The 21,743-nt window shown below is 33.9% G+C and overlaps 1 protein-coding gene across 1 annotated transcript in view; it reads right to left on the minus strand.

Annotated features, from left to right (window-relative positions):
- LOC145667826 (neprilysin-11-like) overlaps nt 1-21,743 on the minus strand; it is a 124,036-nt gene that overhangs the window by 46,890 nt on the left and 55,403 nt on the right. The window contains exons 10-14 of the mRNA XM_081735258.1: nt 18,198-18,297; nt 17,170-17,346; nt 8,521-8,624; nt 5,411-5,499; nt 474-522 (exon numbers count right to left, since the gene is read on the minus strand). Coding sequence (XP_081591384.1) covers nt 474-522; nt 5,411-5,499; nt 8,521-8,624; nt 17,170-17,346; nt 18,198-18,297 — 519 coding nt within the window. The remainder of the gene's footprint in view (nt 1-473; nt 523-5,410; nt 5,500-8,520; nt 8,625-17,169; nt 17,347-18,197; nt 18,298-21,743) is intronic.

Genomic DNA, 21,743 nt, shown 5'->3' on the forward strand with positions numbered 1-21,743 from the left:
TCTGAACACTTATGTCATGGATAGGGAATGCTCTTCATAAGTTGCTTGTAACTTATAGTCACAATAGCTGATTTATCAAGCTTTACACAAAATTTGACAGCACAATGTTGCTCAAACTTTTGTCGGTCCATTTTACGAAACGCACTTCAAAAATACAATTTCACTTTAGACACTCTCGACAATCTTATAGGAACTGAAGGAAGTTCAAACTTGTATTAAGTCAACCTCAAGCGTTAAGATAACTGCAGTGGGGGAGGGGGGAAGCAGCAGCGTTGTCGATTCATGCACAGTTGTCTGATTACTTTTCCAACACACCTCGTGTGTGTTATAGATTATTTTCTAATATTACCTGTATTCTTGTCTGTGGTCTTCTATGAGTTCATGTGGTAAAGGAATATTGATTTATAACCTTCACGAGATTCATGCGGAAACCCGACTTAAGAGGATTGATATAAAGTAACACAAATACTTACTCTAATCCTAATCCATAAAATGGAAATTGAAGAATTCCAGCCGGTATCGCTAGAATAAAAAGAAAATAATCAACATTCCCTTAATATCAAATTACTTATTACAAATCTGTAATTTACACCTTGAAATTTTATAAATTAAATAGATTAGAGTTTCAAAATACTAACATTTCCTTATTTAATCAAGATATCACTCTTGATATTTTATTTAATTGGGACCTTTTCATATGCCCTTTCTATACTGCACAGATATCATAGAGTAAAATAACCACTAGAGGCACAATCAGAAATCTTTAAGTTTTACGTCCCACGCTTCTGCCGGTTAGGCTAAAGGAGACGGTGATAAAGAGAAATGAATGAAATAGTGGAATAAAGAAAATGGGAGAAACGGGAGAATCCCGAGAAAACCCACGAGCACGGTGTTTCTCCACCACAAAGTCCGCATGGCGCGAGCTGGGATCGAACCAGTGACCCCAAGCACCGAAGATGAACGCTCTACCACTGAGCCACCGCACCATAGGTCCATATGTTTTCTCTTATTTTGATGTAAGGAATCATCTCCCAAAGTTTGGCGGTATAGTCCATTAACACCCTGTATAATTACATAATAAATATTTCAAGATTCCGTACTTCATACGATGCACGTTGCTGACTGAATATGAAAATAAGCTATTCAGATTTAATATTGGTTGCGCGGTTAATCTTGTGCGTAAGCGAAATATGTTAAGCGAAAAGTCGGGATTTCAGATGGTCTAACCCTCCAGGATTCAACTGCGTAGGGACTGTCACTAATCTTCAGTAGACAAATTGGGTGATCTCACGCCAAAACCGACTAACTACATTTTTGATGAAATTGAAATAAAGTGACATTTGTGTTGAGAACTCAAAAGTTCATCACTCGCCATGAATCCACTCATCACAACAACTTACTCCATCCCTTGGCAAACTAAAGAAGCAACGAACTTGGTTTATTCTGGCATGCTAAGACTCTCAGTTTACAAAATGTTCTAAAACTCTCAGTTCTCAATTTCATCACAAATGTAGTTAGTCGGTTTTGGCATGGGACTACCCAATTATCAATTACTTTGACATTTTCCAGAGAATTATAAAAGTTCCCTCATATATAATTAAAATAATACGAACTTGAGCTTTCAAGGAAATTAAGTAAGATCGCCGCAGTTCGAGGAACGAGTAAGTAAGCCACGGCAATAGCCCTGATTTTACATATTAAAATGCTTTTGAAGATAAATAATTTTCCGATATCTAAAGATGAGTGTAACTTAGTGTGAAACAGTGTATAATTTTCTCTGTTAAATTTCTCTATACCGCGATAAGCCGCACAAGAAATTGAGATTTTCTTTCTCAAAAGCAAACGTTATTTATAAAACACAATGCCATACAAGTGCGCTTTTGCCATACACTAGTGCGATTGAAAGGGCCGAGCATTTGCAGTGCTAATTGTATCTGTAGTGGTTATTATATAACTTTATGGCTTTTATACATTACTCGCATAAAAGTGAGAAACTCATCAACTCTTGGTCAATGGGGTTATGCGAACGTAATGCTCTTGTTTGCCACTTAGTCACAACTGTAGTTCTATCCATAATCAGAGAAGAATTAAAGTGTGGACATTTTTCCATTATACCTCACCTGGTACTACTGAAGCTATTGCAAAGATTGCCATTTATCATCGAGGAACATTACTACTATAGCCATGGACACCAACAAGGTGGGATAAAGACTCAAAGCACGTAATTTGCATTGAGAACATTTAGATGTTATTTTTGTGCGGGGACATGTTAAGAAAATGTAGTGTTGGATGCGGTAGGAGGAAATTTTATTCCAATCTCATTTCACAAATTTCCAACATCATTATACACACCTGGTGTTTCTGTTTATATGAAGCATTTCTTTCTACTTAAGCATGAAGACAATCCAATTATTTACCAGCAAGAGGTTTGAAGCTTCCCTCAGATGAAAAAGAATGCTAAAAATTTCAGATTGTTAGTTTAGTATCTTCAGTTTAAATTCAGTATTAAAAAGAAAAGTTGCTTATTTGAATTTTGTTCCATGAATTTGACGTTTCTATTGTAATTGAATCGAGTTTACGATAATTTTATCGTGATATGTGCGCTAAGAAGAAATTAACAACAATGGATATAAGAAAGGACTTAATGCCAAGTGAAAAGAAGGAAACTGAGGTTAGTTAAAGTGTTGTGACTTAAAACCATGTGAAATAGCAACGAAATGTAATGTTTCTCTAGAAAGTGTTGGAAGAAAAACACGAACCAGTATCACCAAGAAAGAGATATAACTGCAAAGGGCTAAGGATGATCATACCAAGCCAAGAAAGAAGGATCAAGAATATGACATTAAATATCGAAAAGCTACTGCTAAGAACATTAATTACTTGCTGAGTGGGGCATAAACACAAAAACAATTTTCGGACAATTACATGACTTCGGTTCACAATCTCGTCGTCCAATCATAATTTAACGTTCTGCAATTATGCCCTTTAGGTAAAGAAGTTGGATGATTAATGAAAATGCATGATCGTGAAAATAAAGTTTTTGTATGCTCTCCTACCCACATTTTGTTGCTTGTTTTATCAAAAACAATATGAATGACGGAGTTTCTTACTTATCTTACTAGTAATGCTTTCTAGGAGGTTTGGTTCTCAGATGAATAGATGGTGAAAATAATAGATCAGAATCAGTATGTGTGGTGACACCCTGGAGAGCAATTACTTTCGGAATAGACTGCTACAGCAAATACCTCGGTAAAGTAATGGTATGGAATGCAACATAACTCAAATGTACAAAGCCACTTCGTTAAGGATACCATGAGGTAAGAACAATATAAGCATGTATTGGGGCAGTGGCGATTTCTTTATGTTACCGCGTTTGCCGCCGGGAAACAAATAATTAAACCGTAATTCATTATGGAAATTTTGCAAAATACAAATTTAAAAATGCTTCTCTTGCTTTCACGCTGTCCTCTATCCTTCAGTACAAGATACAAAAAGCCAGCACCTTCTAATAGAAAAAAAAAAAAAAAAAAAAAAAAACGGAATTCAAGTATATGGCTACAGCACGGCGAGCAACCATCAAATACGTATCAACGTTACTAGTCGTGGAAAATCATTGAGGAGATGCAACACGTCCCAAACAACAGACATGCTGACAAGCTGACCACTAAATTCTGTGAGAACCTTCAAACTTTCTGTTCAATCGTCAGAACAGGAAGATTCTTTTCCTGCAAAGATGAAAGTGGTTTGAAACTGAAGCAAACAACATAAAATCTATTGCTTTCGTAAACATAACATTAATTTTATTTAGTATACTTTATCATATTCGGTACTTAAATTTCTCCAGTATCTGTTTTAAAAATATAAAGAAAATAATATAATACTTAAATTGCAATATAATGCTTAATAATATAATACTTAAATTTTACATTTTCCAAATGTTGTTTTGATAGTGTCTTGGTTCCTTTTTGGATATTATTGTCTAAAGTAAACACATGAGGCACAGTGGGGTGGAACAAAACAAATAATTGATTGATTTGTCTTTACATCGTGTATCAGCAATGAAGCTATATACGACGAGACCTACACTTTAAAATGAGATCTGATCATTGTAGTACGCTCAATCCGGGAACCGATAAACCAACTATAGGCAATATGTCCATTCGACTAAGAAAAAATATCAAAAAAGTATTTTCAAAACACTACAGTAGAATTCGTATCTGTAAGATTGTGTTGTGGAGATAGAGCTCCTTTTTATTAGTATGTTCAAGTTTCTATACTGAAATCAAGCGTTTCTGCATTAGCGTGCCTTTTCGAAACGTATCGTTAATTTTGATAAGTTATTCAGAAGATGGGGAAGAAAAGGATTTAGAATATTCAATGCCTATCTAGGAAAAATGTTGCAAGAGGGACCCAGCAACAACAACAAAATCAGATTTATACTGTATAAAACTGCATTATAAATCAGTTCATTTAAAAAAAAAATAATAAGAAAATAAATACATTCCTTTGGAATTTATTTTCTGAGTTCGGCCTCGATAGTTTGAGGTAAGATACTTAATTTACAACTTATAGTAGATACATGATTATTGAGAAGACAGTGTTTATGCATGCGTTATAAAATAACATTATATAATATGTAGACTAGCGAGAAGTGCTATTGAATCTAACACATGTTATCCTGCATAAGCTGCGGTAAACATATTCAGTTCCTCAGGACACGCCACTGTAATTGGGTGTCTAATCCCTTAGATAAAGGAATGTTATCTGGAAAATGATAAAATTTGTATGCAGGATACACGGTATTATATTTCCAAATTTATTATCACCAAATCATCTGCAGTGGCAAGAAATCAAAGCTCTGGGCTTCCCATGGAACTAGTCCAGACCTTAATCTAATAGAAACCATGAAGCATATGCTGAAGAACAAGGCTAACAACCTCATTCCAACTGAAACGTCATCTACAGCAAGTATGGCAACATGACGAGGCTATTCCAGAAATTGTGGAACGAAAGTATCTCAAGACATGTTCAGGTTCTCACTAAAAGAAAGATGGTGCAACAAAATATTGACACCACGTCATGTGTTACAAAAATTAAGTAAGTTGGATACAAACATATGAAATGAGGTTATAACATTAATACTAAGAATAAAATTCAAGTAAAATCATAATATTTGGAAATTTCTAATTTTGTTATACACCTACTACGTACATTCGTATATTCTTTAAACTTAGAATTAATTATAACTTGGTGTTAATGATCCCGCATATACCGACCATTAGTTCTTTAGTATTGAGATCTACAACCATGAATATATATGGGATAAAACGGAATGTTCTTAAATTTAGAAATAAGGCAAAAGAATTAATACAAAATACAAAAATGCAATTGTTCTTAATAAGTTACTTACTTATTGCATTTGCATGGAAAATGTGAAAGGCATTCACATCTGTTGGTGCTGTAGCCCAGCTGAAACGAAGCAGTGAAACATCCGTGATTCTAGAGAAATAATTTTAATCTTTAAATAAAAATTAAAATATAAAATCTTAACTTAAGGAAACATTCAAATCCGCCTTTTTCAGCATTTGTTTGAAAATATTTAGCACTTAACGTTATCTTGTATTTCTTTTATAGGTAGTATAGAGTGCACCAAAATTGTAGAAACATTGATACAAACTTCATCACCCAGCCGTCACTCGTTTGCATTTTGAGTTTGGGTTTGCGTATCACGTTTGAATTTTGATTAATAACTTACGGCAGTTTCCTACTTGTCATGCTTCTAAGCAAAAATTAGTTTTATCTTTTTGTTTTCTTTCTCCCTCCCCTCCTTTTCTCTTTTTCGACATACTAGCACATGATTCAATAAGTGAACCTTAGTTTCTTTCTTTTAAGGAGTTAATTTCATTAATGACATCCAGTCGACTTTTCTCAGTTTATTTTTCTTATTGTCTTTTCACATTCGTATCCAAGCGTATTCCAAAACAGTAGTTAGAAAACAGATAGAACAAACTTGCTGGATTACGTCAGCAACATACAACTATTTTGTAATATGTTATTTTAGATTAAGATTATTTTTCAAATAATAAGAATAGGAAATGTGACATATCAAATTTATGAAATTTTTTTATCACAACATTTTAGTGAGACTAATTTTGAAGTAGTTTACACATGCTAAAGTTTCAAAGTTAATTAACTTAATTGTAACCCATGTATCATTAATCAATCTACATACTTCTACACATTAAGGATGGCCTTATCATAACATCAAAACTTCCACAGAATTTGTTTAAAGTGCTTTCTATTGTATATGAAGTGATAAGGCCCCACACACTAGTCCTTAACCATCCAGCAAAAATGATTGCTAGCCGGTGTGTGTACTCATACAGTTCCAGCAATTCGATGAAAATTGGGTCAATATATATTGCCCAGCAAGAATTCTTACTGGATCTAGCAAGAGCGCGTGCTGGACCGGCAAGGACCTCTAGATAGAGAATCGATGTGATAATTACCGTAAATCTTCTACGGTAATAACACACCTGTGCTTTTTTTTAAAAAACAAAAGACCCCTAAATATTACGGTAAATTACCGTAAAATATACGTTGCCACATTTATTTCTAAACACGGTCAATATTATTTTGCTTCTAAATATACGGTCTGCCATTTTTATGAAAAAACAGTGGTCCGTAAAATTGAGGGTAATCGATTGGCAGCGAGAGTTGACGGTAATCGTTCAGTAAATTTAAGGCGAAATTTTTTACAGTGTACATCAGGATGAACGATAGCTCATATCCAGAAATTCGTTTCTAAAGGCGAGCAAGATATAATATCTTAATGGAATAAGTTATTGTCTTGAAGTGACACCCACAGTTTGAAATCCAGAAGGATTTAATCTGGGTAACATGATAACGGTGGCTACTCGACAGTAAAACTAAAATCTATTTTGTTATGCGGAAAGTGCCACCGTACTGACTCTTTATTTATTTATTTATTTATTTATTTATTTAATTTTTCTCCAGGGATAAATCTCGAACTGTAAGACGAAAATTCAGGAAATTGGCTTGTAAATCAACACTAATCGTTTTGATTTTGAAGAAGTTTGTTCTACCTGACTCGGCAGATTTTCTTACGCCTACAACATTCAAAACAAAGGTTTCTGAGACACAAAACTTGTAATTTGGGGAATAAACAAACGGAATACAATTACAGTAAGTAGAGGCTATTTTTTAAAAAAAAAATGTAATTGATAAAAAACTGCTTTGTATTAAACCAATAAAAGGTTATTCCTAATTATACTATATATAAAGCAGAAGTGCCCGTTTAATAAGGTGTAATACCTTTATATATAAAACTAAAAATTTGGAGATTTGGGAGGGGGACAGAAATTACTCTGTCCCCCTCGCACTTCAACAGTGAAACTTTCGAGAAAATACTGAAGCACAAGTTCACTATAGATATAAATATAGAGACATTTGAATATTTCCTTGATTTTTAGCTAAGAAATTCGTACTGATTTTCATATCTCTAACTTAAACGAATCCTCATATTCAGTACTTTCTGAATAAAGAAAGGGATTGAATCGTAAAGACATTATCCCGATTTTCCCCTTTAAGAGCAGAATTTTAGAAAGCACTAAAACACATATTTCTTTATTCTTAATTAACAGTTCATATACCTAATTTCACATCTCAAATTAAAAGAATTCTACGTTGGGCATCTGAATAAGCAAAGTGAAATTTAAATCTTATAAAAACGAACCCTTTTTCTTCCATAGAAGCGGAATTGTATATATTACTAAGAGTTTATGTACCGAATTTTACACCTGCAACTTAGGCAAATCTTCACAATGGAAACCTTCTCAATAACGAGAGGGAACTGTGAAAATTAAATGACCCTCCTTCGCAGCGTAATCTTCCAAAACGCTGAATAACGTGTGATCCTTTATTTTTTAGTAAAGAGTACATGCCAAGAGTAATCTCCGTAACTTTAGAGATTCGTGAGATACTGAATTCTTAACAGAATCTTTCTTTACTCCCTTAGGAGATGTTTAAAAAAGTCATTTCTTGGTTCTGTGACAGAACGAATAAATAATTTCTCCGAACCTCATATTTCTGCTTATATTAGGATGGCATGGGTGATGATAAGTGTATCACTTCTACTCTTGTATATAATAGTAGCTATGAATGATAGTAGCTAATATTTTTTTTAAATAAAATAAAATTTAAAGTTCCACAATAATTATTATGCCCTTTAGGTTAAGGAGACAGATGATGAAGGTAAGCAAATGATGATGGAATAATTGATGGCCGAGAATGTAGGAGGAAACTGGAGTACTACGATAAAAACCCACGGACAAGATGTCCCTCACAAAAACTTACTTGGCCAAATTCGAACCAGGGACCCCATGGACCAAAAGTAAGCGCTCTACCAGTGAGCTACCGTGCCCCCAATTTCTTAAATAAATTATAATAATTAATAGCATATTATAACGACAAATTACAAATGAAAATATAATTACTTACTTGTCCATCTCAGTTTCGTTTCTCAGCGACAGTAATTGTGTCAACATTGCTAGTTTAAGATAGTCGAGCATTGTTACCAGGTAGTAATCTTTGTCAACTACCATCTAGAAAAAAAGGAAGCATTAGTCAAAATATTATATAATGGTCGGTGATATATATATATATATATATATATATATATATATATATATATATATATATATATATATATATAAACACAAAGAACTAACAATTGATATCATAATCCACGTCAATAAAAGTGGCTGGATTTTAGTCCTATTTTCGTATTGTTCAAAATTTTAATGCGAAAAAGCAAAGATATTATGGGTATCGTATTATTTTTACTTTATTTGGTATATTGTTAATAAATAGAAGAATAGTAAAGATATATGGTAACAGCTTTAGTTTTCAGAAAGGGAACGGCAGTGTTGTTTGTAGAATGGTCAGATAGAAGTTGTATCGCTAGTCTACATCAATTTCTCATAGATTACTTGAGTCCATGCAAATATTTTCGTTAACTGGTTACTTTTTTTCTTCTTCTTCTTTACACTCTTGTACGATCAGTAGACATTTCTCGCAAGACGAAGTGACAGAGCCTTCTTTCCCTACTAGTACATCTTAAAATTGAACTATATTTAGAGTCATTTGGAAGGGATTTCGGGCTTGACGGTTGACTACATTTGGTCATATCTTATGAGGGGCATCTGAAACACTCAGTTTTTATATATAAAAAGTCACAAACCATCGTTGCGTTAAAATAAAATGTTATTTAAGAAATATATGGATTTCTTATGGGCATGCTGAGCAGAACCTTCTAAAATGTAAATTCGTGCTCAGCTTTGCCTTAACGCCAATAGCTTCCATTCAGTGCATGTGGTTACGGTAGGGCTGTGCGATATGTCGATATATCGATATAGTCGATATCGATATCGGCTTATATCGAAAATCGATATCGCAAAAATATCGACGTCGATATATCGATATCGATATTGTCGATATCGGTATTTAGTATCGTCGATATCGATATCAATATCGTCGATATCGATATAATCGATATTGATATTTTCGATATTCGATATGGGTGTTCTACACTGTCTCGAAAAAATTTCAGCGGGTTCTGCTTTATATATATAAGATTTTTTGGTTCGCGATAGCAGCTGCATTTGCATTTCATAACCGAAGGATACTCGTATGAGGCAGAAAAACGACCCGTTCCACGAGTCAAATTAATGTAGGGCTTGGGGTCTATGCCCCCCAACTTTGCTGTAAACTTCATTTCTTAAAAGAATGAAACCAAATTTACAAAGGATTAGTATGGGTTAAAAATTCGGTTTCTTTTGACGATAGTTCACATCGGCGGTGACGTAGGGATGTTTCTACGTCTACTTAATTCACGTAAATAGGGCTATTGTATATTTAACTTCGGCTATTGTATATTGTATATTATCGGCTGCACTTCACCGAATCAAACCAAACTTTGTGTAAAAATTGTATTGGGCAGAAATTATGTCCCTTTCGACGAAAGAGCCAAACCAGTGCAGAGCCGGGGAGCTATGCCTTCCAAAATATTTCTCATCATTAATATGGCTGCATTCCTTAACCGAGTCAACTTAATAACCTAACTACAGTTAATGTTTGTGCTGTATTGCGATTGTGAATGAAGAATCAAATGCTAGTGCTAATATTGCTTAAATGTAAACAGACAAGGAAACAAGAATCTTTGCACAAAAAGAATAGGTTATAAAACGTAAGAATCTATTATTATTATTATTATTATTATTATTATTATTATTATTATTATTATTATTATTATTATTATTATTATTATTATTACTTGGATTGAAGTCTTATCTTCTTTTCAGTATCAAGACTATATAAGGTGGACGTACAGTTTAGCGTGGGATCTGAAGCACATGAGTTCTATCCGTGGATCGAAACCGGATCTGTCGTGCCAAAGGAGTTGGCGTACATATAGGCCTAACCCTGACCATAAACGACGGGGGAGCTCTATTATAATATGTCTATTAATTATTATTTGCAAGTTGCTGATATAATCTCTTTTTCTTCAGACATAAAATTAGTAAAAGGCATTTTTTTCTACAAAATAAATATGTGCCGGCGCTTAGTATTGATACGTTGCTACAGCAACTTTCATACTTTTAACGTGTGTTCTGATAAACCTTATTTCTTAAATGCATTCATTTGCGATTTTTTTAAATGCAGGCATTAGCAGAATGTTGTTACATTATACTCAAGTATAATGTATCATAGTCCGTAAAATTTTGGAACTCTCTTTGTATTCCTATGCATGCTTAGCTTCGGAAAGACAATTGAGAATTATTTTAAAATAATTATTATATTTTAGGTTTAGTTTTAATATTCGGTCAAAATAATACCATACTTAAGTAGTGTCTATAAAAGTATATATAACCTGATATTTTATCAATATTCCATATTTTGTCCTTATTATCATGTTATGTGGGTTCAAAGGTGTATATTTTGTAATTTCTTATAGGTGTCGTATTATTTTCAAGGAAATTTTAACGTAGGGAAACTTCGCAAGAAAACTCAAATATTTTAGTTCTGTAATTTCTTCAAAAATTTCATTTTGAAATTGGGCCATGATGTCTTTTGGCACATTTCTTTGTTTAAGTAGCAATTCTCATTGAAGCAGAGAAATCTCAGTTTCGTTTGAGGCTCATCCCAGATATCATCATTGATTCGGCTTCTTTTGATGTATCGAGATTTAAGGTGTTATCCTTTTGTTACGTCATCAGAGAGCCAATTAGAGCTCTTCTCCTTGTCATTCTTTGTCTTTCTACAAAAGCTGTGTTGAAGATCGGACAGGCATTTTAGTTCCTCGTCCATAAATTGTGAAAATTTGGAAAATTACCACCAAAATTAGTTAAGTTGATGGAAACCGTGTTTTAGTGACTGATTAAATTGGATGAAGTGTTGAAAATTTTGGCTTTGAAACGCTCAATGGACAGTGTAGCAGAGTACCAAAGCAAGATTTCGTGGGGAAGCTGATTGGTGGCAGCCACACTGCTATAGAATGCCAGGACAGTCAGTATAAGGCAAAAAATTTCTTTTTTTTGGAGCACCATGACAATTTTTTAAATAAAAAGTCGGTGCAATTTATCAAACAAGTAAGTAAGCAATGATTATTACTATTCAGTGAAACTGACAAATACAACGAAATCAGTAGTTTAGTGCTTTTTTTTTTTAACCTCAAAATTTTGGTTTGGAACACAGTAATGGCTTGCTTATGTGAAATGGTCGTATATGAGATCAACATGCAGTTTTAAAAACTAAAGTCCAGTTTCCTTAGAAACTACGATCACATTTATTTGTCGTGTAAGCCCGGATATTACGCGGATTAGTCGGGGAAGAAGGGAAGGGGGGGGGGGAAATCTAAAAAAAAATTACTTGATTGTCGCAATAGATAGGTTTGCGCTCCTTATGAGTGCAAATCTCATCCCAACATTATGTATCAACTTTTCAATAATGTAATTCTATAAAGAAAATAATTTACTCGAAGCTATAATTGATTTTGAGAACAAAAATACTGCTCATAAAGTATAAATTTAAAATTTTAAAATTTCTTTTGACTTGGTAGTTGGAAATTCGAATGAAACATGTACGATTCCCAGTTACGTATTATATTTACTGTGATAACCTGGTACAGATATACTTTGAACGTGCATCATGGTAACTTCTGACAACAGATTTTTTTTTTCAATAACTCGCGGAAATTATGCTGTCTTGTGAATAGGAATACAACTTAAACATTTAATACTATATTTATTAATTTTGTCTGAAATAAAATTTTATTATGTTTGATTGGATTAGTAAAGTTGACATCCTTTACGTCTTTGGATTTCAGATGTGATGTGGGCTATAAATAAAATGTGAGTGTTATATGAGTGATATATTTTCATGTTATAGGTTAATTTAGATTAGCTTAGTTTAGGTTAGGATATGTGTAAGTTAAGTTTACTATATGTGCCGGTAGTCAAATTTTGTGCTATTATATGTCTGTGAAAAGAAAATTTAAGAACGAAAGACACAGAAAGGTGACAATGTTCCGTGCACAGAAGGCAGGTGACCAAAATTGTATAAATCCTGTCGCTGGAGTCACTGTTTTCAAAGGCACAAGTAGCAAAATAAGATATAGTAAAAATGAGAAGTTCTAGCCCACCAACCACCGTGTTAAATTGTGTATCAAGAGAATTGATTAAGTGTACTGATGTCAGCTTAAAGTCAATATGTCGAGAATCATAATAGTTCTCAGATGTCAACATATATTATTATCATTAGTAATATTCGTTGAAAAATTTTATTCAGTAAGAAATTCTGATGAGATGGAAACATTACGTACATGTTGTCAGATTTTTTTCCTGTTTAACTTAAAAATCAAATATCAACTTGTAAAGGCATTAAAATACTATTTTTAATCTTCGTATTGTTCAAGATAGAGCTGTAGCATCTGTATAAACAAAACAAAAGGTTTTCTTTAATAAAATGTAGAAATTGTAATCTGAATATTTTCTTTTCAAGTAGAATTGGGAATTTACAATGTGTAGTAATCTCGAATAACATATACAGTAAAATCTAGATATGTAGTCAAGATGAAAATGCATGAGCAGTATCAGAGGTATTTTAACTTTCAGTGGAAAGTGAGATTTCACAAGTTTCGAGTAAAAGTTTTCTTGGTGTGACCGACGTAAGAGACGACCGAATACTGTGAAAATTTTATTTTCAGTTTTTCTTCAAAATTCTCAGTTTGAATATTTTTTCGTTGGGCTAAAAGAAATTCTGTTTTGGGAAATAGTGGATTTTTTTTCTGTTAGGGCCATCACACACAAAACATCAGATTTTCCGTAGTCCTCATTGTCAGCATAACTGGGAGGTGGACATCCTGTATCGGTAGTTTGTGGTTTGCAATCTTTTTCACGAGGTGTTGCGGATGACGGACTGCAGGCCTGGATGCCGAGCTGGGAGTTGTGATTGAAGAGGCTCGGGAATTATCTTCTTTGGGCAAATTTGAGTTCCATTTTCCGGTGACAACTTGGTTGGTGAATGGATCGGTGATTGTTGGTAGCATACCTACACCGGGCCCAGTAGGTTCGCGACCACCAGTCAGTGATACATTTACACAGTCCGAAGGAAAGTGAACATCCACATTACATTCATTTTTCATTTATTTTATTATTATTTATTTTAAGTAAAAATGTAGAATGTATAAATATAAAATAGGCCTAGCTAGTGAAATAGCTTGACTTAAAAAAAAAAAATGCTGTTTACTTCACACCGATGCTTATTACCAGAAAAGAGCTTGGTAATGAGTAAATTAAAGCAAACTTAATTGCAGGAGAAGGGAACTCATTACATATCGGGCACCTCAAAATTTGCTGATAGCAACAGAAAGAACGCAATAAGCAATTATAACTGCTATGCCGATTATCGTAAATTCTTACAAGGAAAGGACATAAACGTGTCATCCGGACATTCAAATCAAACCTAGTCTATTCGATAAACATAACAAAGATATGTTCATGCACAAAAAAGTTAGGTGCCATCGGCAACGGAGTAAGTCCTTGGGGCCCATTAATCCTCTTAGTATAAAGAAAATTGCAGACTCGCAATGAAATAGCTATTGCACGAACACTGTTCATTAGAAAGATCATTATAGTTCATTCTCTTCAGCTTGAAACATGCTTTCCAGATATGCTATGTTTCGGGGCCCATAACGTATCTGAACAGGGAAAATTGGGAGAATGTCGGGAAAATTCCTTCCAGAAATCCCTCTCATCAACTTTGGCCTTCTCTGGAGTAGTTCTGGGTAAAAGCACAGAATCCAAATATATCTCGAAAAATACTATAGGCGATAAGAAATGAACGAACCAAGTTTTGTTTTGATAGACAGAATTAGCTATGAGTGGAAAGGTTATATACCAATACGCTCTGTACGTTCGAAACCGAACCTATGACCTAACTTGTAAATAGAACATAATATAGAAAAGATAAAAACAGTACTATTTAACCTTATATCAAGAATAGTACCACATTCCCTCTGTGAACTAAAGCAAGAGTTTTTGAGCGTTCACCTCCGGTGCTTGAGGTCCCTGGTTCGATCCCAGCTCGCGCCATGTGGACTTTGTGGTGGACAAACAACGTGCTCGTGGGTTTTCTCAGGGTTCTCCCGTTTCCTCCCACTTTCTTCATTCCACCATTTCACTCATTTCTCATAATCACCGTCTCCTTTAGCCTTACCGGCATAACCGTGGGACGTAAAACTCAAAGATTTCATTTTTTTAAAGCAAGAGTTTCAATAGTTATCACGCATATTGTTCCGTGACATGTGGAGAGGGAATTTGGGGATAAGTCGCAAATGTATCTTCCAAACTAGCTCTATTCTGAAGTTGTGCGCCTTGAAGCGACATCAGAGCCGGTAGGAATCAGTGTGCTAATTAAAGGACATTTTAAGGGGGGAATGAAGTGCACATCCGAGAAATTTAACATGAGAAAGTTAAAAACTTATTGGAGACATCCAATTCTTCAGAGGTGGATTTCCCCCTCATCCTACCTGGTAAGTCGCACACTGGTATAAGTACATAATTAAAATATATCTTGAAAAATACTATGAGGTATATGGTTAGGAGATATATCCTTAAAACAAGCGAGAAGATATATTGTGACACCGTAAGAACGGAATAAAGAACAAAAGTGCATGGGTGGGGGTGTTGGTGGATAACGTGGGCTTGTCCCAACACAACTGTAGCACCTGACCTGCAAAGAGTGCATTATATATATATATATAATGCACTCTTTGCAGGTCAGGTCATAGGTTCGGTTTTGTATGTACAGAGCGTATTGGTATACAACCTTTCCCCTCATAGCTATTCCGTTTATCAAAACAAAACATGGTACACTCATTTCTTATACCCTGTAGTATTTTTCGAGATGCATTTGGATTGTGTGCTTACCAGGCCCGTAGCCAGCCCAAAAATTTAAGGGAGCCCGGTAGAAGTTAGAGGGGCCCGACCCAATCATATTAGACTTCATCACCATATAATAGTTCATTTGCAAGCCTACCGTGAAATTTTATGGGGGCCAGCCAAAGTTTAGGGGGGGACCGGCCCCCCTTGTCCCCCGTGGATACGGGCCTGGTGCTTACCAAGGGCCACTCCAGAGGGGGCCAAAGTTGATAGGTATTTTTGGATGGAATTTTCCCGACATTTGGATGAATGTGCGTGAGCTTGAAAATACGACGCATGTGTTATGTTGTTATGTTATAGAAAGAACTTCCTCTCTCTCTCTGTGTTTCTCTTTCATTTTCTCTCAAAAGCACACGGGCACACGTGCACATTCGCAAATGCCCACACATGAAATACATACCTACACAAATAAAGCACACATATATTCTATGTCACAATATTTCACTCTCATTATTTCCGCAATGATGGCTAATATAATATGATAGCTAGGAAAGACAATTAAATGAATTTTTTTTCGGAGGAAAGACTGGTGAATTAGAAGAAACAGCCTGGTTTCTGTGACTAACAAGTATTATGCGGTATCCCCCAGTGAAACGTTTTGAGACCAGATTGTCTATATCAACATTAGTATTCAAGACCAATCAATAGGTTGGACATCCATATTTGATGTTGTCGATATCGATATTCAATGTTCTCGATATTCGATATCAATGTTGTCGATATCGATATTCTATATTGTCAATATTCAATATCGATATTGTCGATATCGATATTCTATATTGTCGATACCGGTATTCGGTATCGATATTGTCGATATAGGTATCCGATATTGTCGATATCGATATATCTACTCGATATCTACATCAGAAAAATATCTAATGTCGATATCGAAATTTCGATGTCGCACAGCCCTAGGTTAGGGATTCAGCCTCGTTGGGTGGATATTTAACACATTACGGTGGTTCGGATTCCACCTTAAACTGCAGGTTCACGTCTTATATAGCTTTAGTACTCAAAGAAGATGTTAAACATTGCCAAACAAACATTTTTTTTTATTTCATCCAGTTCAAATATTCATTCAGCTTTATTATTTAAATACCGGTTAAAATACTAAGTGGAAAATCCGAATTAAAATTTTACAACGAAACATTTTACAAAATGCTGCATAGGGCTATGTAATAATCCAAATAGTAAGCATTTTCAAGGAATCCCTAACTATTGAGCAGTAGGTTAACTAACTATATGATATCATAAATGACTTACAGACTTAGTTCTCTTTTAACCTACAAAATTCTCCTTCACCAAAGTCAATTATTCTATTATCTTAATTTATGACTTAATTTCAGTTAATGTGTTGATAGAGCTAGACATTTTCTAGGTAATAATTTTAGTTATACTGATATGTATGCTGTAACATTTTCTGTAAAAATGTATAATTGAAAGTGAATATTAATTTTAGCTTAAAATAAAGTTGAATTTACGATAAGAATATGTGCAACAAAAGATACAAGCATCAATATCAAAGTTAAGAGGATGTTCAACGAAAATACTAATTTGGATATATTTCAGTTGTAATTAATAGAGTCAGTTATGTCATATTGTATCACTTAAAGTATGAATTACCAAAATCAATACGTCAGCTACCTACCCCTTCAAAGTACTCGTCTAATTTTCCTGGTTCAAGGAACCAATCAGGATAGGCGACATATGTTTTCATAGCTCTTGCCTTTTCTAGAGTGGCCTTCTTTGTTTTCTTATCCATCCACGTTAGTTGATGCACCAGATCATCAAAGGCAGCTAGTATATCGTTCATCATCACTTGCACCTACAATAAGACAAGATAATGATGCCATAGTGGTTTGTATATGAAACATTATTGAGTTACTATAATTTACGGAGTCCTTGGTTCGATTCCAGCTCTTATCAAGTGGATTATGGTGAAAACCAAGGTGCGTGCGACTTTTCTCGGGGTTTCCCCGTTTGCCTTCACTTCTTTCATTCTAGCATTTCGTTCATTATCAGGAACATCATCTCCCTTAGTTTCGCAGCATGATCGTTGGATATTAAACTTTAAAAAAAAAATCAGAACAGTTTACGTGAGTCAACAAGAAATTGAGAAGGAAGAGAAATTTATATTATATTAGTGAATAATATTATTGGATAATCTTTGCAGTTTGGCAATTATATCATCTAAGTTGATCAGAATAAATTTTAAAAATTCCAAACTATGAAGTTTTATTATATTTCCAATGTTTTGATTTTTAGGTATATTTTTAACATGAAGAAGTTACGTTACATTACGGGATTTCTTTAGTAAAATGTCTTTACTTTAATAGTAACGTCATTTACCGTAATCCTGTTCGCTTCTTTAATAGAAAATTTACACAACTCAGAAAGACATCAACTTTTCAGAAGAGCGATTTGAATATTTGCACTGCTTCAGTTAATAGGGACGGACAAAAGATGCAAATACTCCTTGGAGGAAGGAGAATTGGACGGAATGTATACCTTCAACTACAATGTTTTGCACGAAGCACTTCTATTCATTAGAATCCTTTTCAAAACCATAACTCAATAAGGATAACTTTTCATTTGTACCACTTTTCTACTCATGAACGATATGTTTAACAGACATATTCTAGTGACTATAAGATTGTATAATAATAACGCACATACCTTATACTTTGTTGAAGAGAACATGTATTCTGGAGACACATAGAAGTAACTCACAGCCATCCCCATAATCTCATTAACAACACTGGCACAAAACATTGATCTGAAGATAAAGAAGTATTATACATAAGAATTTCTGTTCTAACACAGTTTTACATCACAAGATAATTAATAAGTTGATAATGTCGTCATTTCTTACTTCATTTCTTATTATATTCATTTTCGTGGTTAGCATTAAAATTTAGGTGTCCAATGAGGAGTGTAAAGATATAGAAATAAGAGAAAAGAATCAATGGTTCAGAGATGGATAGGTGGTTCCATATTGATGGTCCAGAAGTATTGTAAAGTTGTGATTGTGAGCAGTCAGCTATCGTAAGGCAGATCGTGGTACAGGAACCATTGTGGGTTCGGTGAGTTTTGGAGGAAATTCTCTCCTCGTTTTTTGTAATTATCTAAATCGAAGACCGGTAATGTTTCAGTGATGTCACACCAAAACAATTTTGTTTCTTAATATAACGTACCACACCCTTTAAGCTAAATGAGACGGATGAGTAATGACAGTGAATGATTGTGAAATTGAATTTTTTGTTCTCTTCCTACGTGAATAAAAACCCAGGATCACGTGCACAAAGACCTTTTTTTTTTTTTTTTTTTTTTTTTTTTTTTTTTTTTTTACGGATTAATGAAGAAATGCCCTGAGTGATGAACACAGGTTTTGCTTGTGACATTTACTTCTGAGAACTTTTGAAAATAATAATAAATGGAATAAATTTTGATTTTCGCCTAAAACAAGGTAGAAACAAATTTTTCACATCATATACTAACAAGGGCGTTTTAAAAGCTTTTCCTAAATATGAATGAAATCTATTTTCATAAATTTGATTTAGTAGATTTAGCCAATAAGTTATCGCAAAATAAACACCTAACTTTGATCAAACAGATGCAAATATTAACAGTCTACACCCTTTTCAGAATTTGGTCTCTTGTTTGTTTCAAGCTTTACATCATAACTGACAGGAAACATATTTTTCACAAGCAAACTTTGTTAGACCTCAGTGTCTGTGTCAATTACAGAAATAGAACATTTATATATCGTATGAGATTAAGTAGAGCTAAATTATACACAGTGCATATTTTATCCGATACTAAACAATGTGGAAAACATTCATTTTATGGATAAAAGAAAAAATATAAATTTTAAAATAACGTTAAATAGGCTTACAATTTGTAAAGCGTACAGTATACAAATATAAATGTTTATGCGGATGTTCTGGAGGAAAATCTTTATGTATAATCGAAACATGAATGAAATTTAAGCAACTTGAAGATCTTCAAGCAAAGTAATAATAATAAAAAGAACATGCATAATTAACATCTTCAGGCCTGCATCTAAAAATTTTTAATATGTATGTGGTTAGTTTATTTGCTAAAATATGCAGGTAAACTTCAAAACATTTAAAATCATTTTAATAAATTTAATATATTCAATGGAATATTTCCTAAGTTCAAAACACAACATCAAGCAATAGTAAAACTGTTAGATCTCAGACATTCAGTAAGGTTTGATAATAATTAGTTAAATTAGCTATTTAATCAAATTGCCTACCTATATCTATATTTGCAGTATAATCATAAATCCAAATATAAATTCATTTTTAATTATTATATAATACATCTAAAAATTACAATTTTTTTTATATATATCTACATCTATATATATATATATATATATATATATATATATATATAAGTAACTTATTTGCTAAAAGATACAAGTAAACTTAAATAAATAGATCCAACTTATAGTAAGTACGTTGATCCATGTTGTTCGTACTGAATAATATAAGACAACCCGTAAAAACAGATCGAAGTCTGAGTTTTACGTCCCATGGCTACCCGTATTGGCTAAAGGAGCGATGATGAAAATGAACGAAATGGTACAATGAAGTAAGTGAGAGGAAACGAGTGAACTCAGAGAAAACACAAGGACACGATGTTTATTCACCCTAAAATTCAGTTGGCGCAAGGTGGGATCGAACCAGTGACTCCACACACTAGAAGGGAACGCTATACCATTTTTCTTTTAGAAGTTGACTGATTTACTGAATGTTCCTCAGTAACTTAATATCTCTAGTTATCACTATTTTTACTTCATTGGATAGAGATACGAACATAGAAACATCGAAAGTAGGTAAAATTCTCAAGGCTCTCCCATGAAGAATTGAATCCGGGACTAAGTACAACAAACGAGCACGTGCTAGTCTCAAAACTTGTTGGGTCAATGAGCTACTGCGGCCCCCAAAAGCAGATCAACTAAGGCCATGGCTATGAAAACAGAATCAAAACCAAACAATAGAAGAGACATATAAGGAAAAACAAATTACTAAATTACAAGACAATATGAAGGACATTAACTATAAATTTGCAGCAAGATCATGCATCCCTACAATCTTTTTGGACAGGTCAAAACAAGAACATTCCTACGAACATTATAGAAGCTCTCTACAACTGAATGAAGTAATAATATAACTAACTAACTCTATGGCCTATGGAGCCCGGAAGTTTATTGCCGCGTTCATTAAAGCTCTCTATTGACTTCTGTCCTTAGCCAACTGGATCCAGTTTCTACTTTGTATTCCTATTTCTGTAAGATCCATCTTAATATTGTCCTCCCATCTACGCCTAGGTCTTCCTAATGGTCGTTTTCCGACTGGGCTATAGTTAAATCTTTGAAAGTGTTCCTACTTTCTTCCATTCTTGCTACATGACCTGCCCACCTGAGCTCCCTAGATTTAATGACCCTAACAATGTTCGCTAAACAGTATAAATTATGTAGTTCCTCGTTATGAATATTGGATCCGAATATTCATCCCAGGATCTTGTTCTAAATAATATTAATAAAATAAAGAAATAAACACTCCATGATACAAGACAATCAGCTATGTAACAAACAAAAGCCCTGCAAGAAATTGCCACAAAAGAGGAAAGGGGAACAACTACAACAATATTAAAAAAAAAAATACTTTCTATAGAAGATGGGCAAGAGTCAGCAATTTTTAAGTCTTACGGACTACTTTTCGTAGAAAATCACTAATACAGAATAATTCCCGATCAATTTTCTGCTAATTCTCTTCTTTTACAGTAGCCCAGCACGGCTAAATGTCCTTTCCTACTTTGGAGGAAGAATAGAACTTTCTTGTCACGTCATGCAATGCTATGAAGAGTCTTCTTAATGGCCAGCGAAGTGTAGGTATCAGAGATTTGATAGAAACATTAGTTGGCTAGATTCAGTCCAACCTCCGGGGAAGTCGAAGACTCTAAGTCGAAGTCTCACAGAAAGCAAATATCGAATACAGAAAATCAATATAAAGCTATTTGTATTCTGAATCAAAATTCTTTTCTAAAGCCAGTTAGACATGATAATATTTTCCACTATTATATCGCATACAATACGGAAACTCATAGACACTACTCAGTAAAGATAGATTTAAAAAATGAGACAAATCAATATAAAAGAGGATAATATTGAAATACATTGCACGCGATGAC

The sequence above is a fragment of the Thermobia domestica genome, chromosome 13, assembly GCF_964235325.1.
Source record: "Thermobia domestica chromosome 13, izTheDome1.hap1.1, whole genome shotgun sequence".
Classification (NCBI taxonomy): domain Eukaryota; kingdom Metazoa; phylum Arthropoda; class Insecta; order Zygentoma; family Lepismatidae; genus Thermobia; species Thermobia domestica.